The sequence below is a fragment of the Phytophthora infestans genome, genomic scaffold (genome assembly GCF_000142945.1).
Source record: "Phytophthora infestans T30-4 supercont1.194 genomic scaffold, whole genome shotgun sequence".
Taxonomy (NCBI): domain Eukaryota; phylum Oomycota; class Peronosporomycetes; order Peronosporales; family Peronosporaceae; genus Phytophthora; species Phytophthora infestans.
This window is the reverse complement of record NW_003303565.1, coordinates 54,403-56,291: the sequence shown is the minus strand read 5'-3', so window position 1 is coordinate 56,291 and position 1,889 is coordinate 54,403. Positions and strand designations below refer to the sequence as shown.

The window sequence follows — 1,889 nt, the reverse complement described above, 5'->3', positions numbered from 1 at the left end:
ATGGTGTGGAACACACAGGGGTACGAAGTACCCGCGAGAGTTAACAAACTCTCAGTACATAAGTTGGAGAGTTAACAAGGTCTCTCAATACGTTGGCCGAAAGCCACACGTTATGCATTTGATTAGGTTTAACTAGACGAATCAATTGGTTTTTGATTCGCTAAACACCTACACAGTATTCGCTTCGATATCGATGTCGATACGCTGGGGGGGGGGGATATCAGAAACGTTTTCACTTTGGCGTGCGCTATGCGATATAGTTAGCAACTTAGAAAGCTACACGTACAGCTCGGCTTTACTTCTGTCGGTCCACTGGGGCACGCACCCCAGTCATCTCCTCTTGGCGCTCGGCGCCATCAACGTCGCTCCGAATGCTAAAAAATAACGACTTCAGGCTACCTAGGTAACGTCATCTGTCGGTGTGTCCATCTCGATGCGGTCTGCTTTCACATGAGCTTAATTCGACACTGGCGGCAACTCCGGTGGCCTTGTTCCATTCGAGTAGCCCGAATTGTCATCGTATCGGGGCATACGGCGAGTGAAGCAATGTGAACGTACGGTATTATTTTATTTATTCACCTTTCATAGAAACCAAGCACACCGGTAACGCACCAAAATATGGGTATGCTCAATAAGGCAATGGAAAGCGACGTGGGGAGCTCGTAAACTCAAACGTTGAAGCTCAGATAATCGTTGTTGGCCTGCGCTGCTTGCGGTTAAACAGGGCGGATGTCTGTGGGGGCAAAGGCTGTCGTACGAACATCAACGCAGGGCAGACACACACCGACACTTTGGTCTTTCAGCCTTCCGCTGTTTTCGTCTGGGACCTTGAGGGTCCGCTCCACTCTGCACTCGGAGCACATTGAAACCTCACACAAAACGCAAGAATCTTTGTCGTTGTGGCCAATACCGCCCAATCGCTTTAACATACTTGGCGGTTCTGAGCAGCGTTTGCAGGCAGACGATGTCGACTGTTGCTGTTTCTGACGCTCCATGCGGCAGTTGGCGATGCTCCACTGCAACTTCTTCATTTCGGCGAGCGTCCCAGAATGCCAGTGTCGCTTTCCACGTGACACTTGTGACTACTTTATCAAGAAGCGTACTCTGGCTTTCCACGTACGTAGGGATGTAGACGTCCACGATGCCCGGCTCCTGTTGCTTGAAGATCGCAGCATGCATCACGTCGTTGCGCACCGCTCCGGACAAAAGCGGACACTGTGGGAACCTCACGGGCTGTACCACTTCGTAGCCGATACGGTCACCGTTGGAACGGGTCATAGTTCCAGTGGCTGTCAGAGTCAAGAGGTCTCGTGGCCGCATAATCGCCTTGACCGGCCAACTGTTCTCGTACATAAGCCAGGTAACGCCAAGGAACCGGAACGGATCGACTTCCTTTGCACCTAGTAGTTCAGCCAAGACAGCACAGTCGACGGGATGGTTGCCAGGCAACTCCGTTCGGAAGCTGATACTGTTGACATCGATGGCTTTCAAGCCGAGCATTACTTCGTCCAACTCGCCTCGAATCGTCCCTGCCGTTAGGAGAACGATATTAATAGCATTCTCTATCTCACCACTGATGTCGTCGTCTTTCGACGTGGTGTCGCCACGTGATACGTACATCGACGCATTCGCTTGTGTCTTCAGTAGCTTCCACTTATGGCTGTCCAGTTTGGAATGGTGAAGGCGACCTTGATCGCTCTTAGCATCTCGCTCATCATAACTGCGTAGTGTCCGCTCCAGCAATTGAAAGGCGCGATCGTAGCAGTCTTTCTCTTCGTCGTCCGTGAGCATCAGAGGCTCAAAGGGGCTACCTCGAGAAGCCATCCTTGCAGCCAGTGCCTCTTGTGTTCTTGCTTTGATATTGTTCAGTTGTGGCCTGTAACATGGTG

At 51.3% G+C, this 1,889-nt stretch overlaps 1 protein-coding gene across 1 annotated transcript; it reads right to left on the bottom strand.

Annotated features, from left to right (window-relative positions):
* Positions 1–232: 232 nt before the first annotated feature.
* PITG_20948 (uncharacterized protein) lies at positions 233–1,824 on the bottom strand (the record flags this gene model as incomplete). The annotated part of the gene is made up of 4 exons (XM_002895341.1): positions 233–247; positions 326–374; positions 932–1,529; positions 1,572–1,824. The coding sequence occupies 4 exons, from the start codon at positions 1,822–1,824 to the stop codon at positions 233–235; spliced, it is 915 nt and encodes a 304-aa protein (XP_002895387.1).
* Between the last annotated feature and the right edge of the window lie 65 nt (positions 1,825–1,889).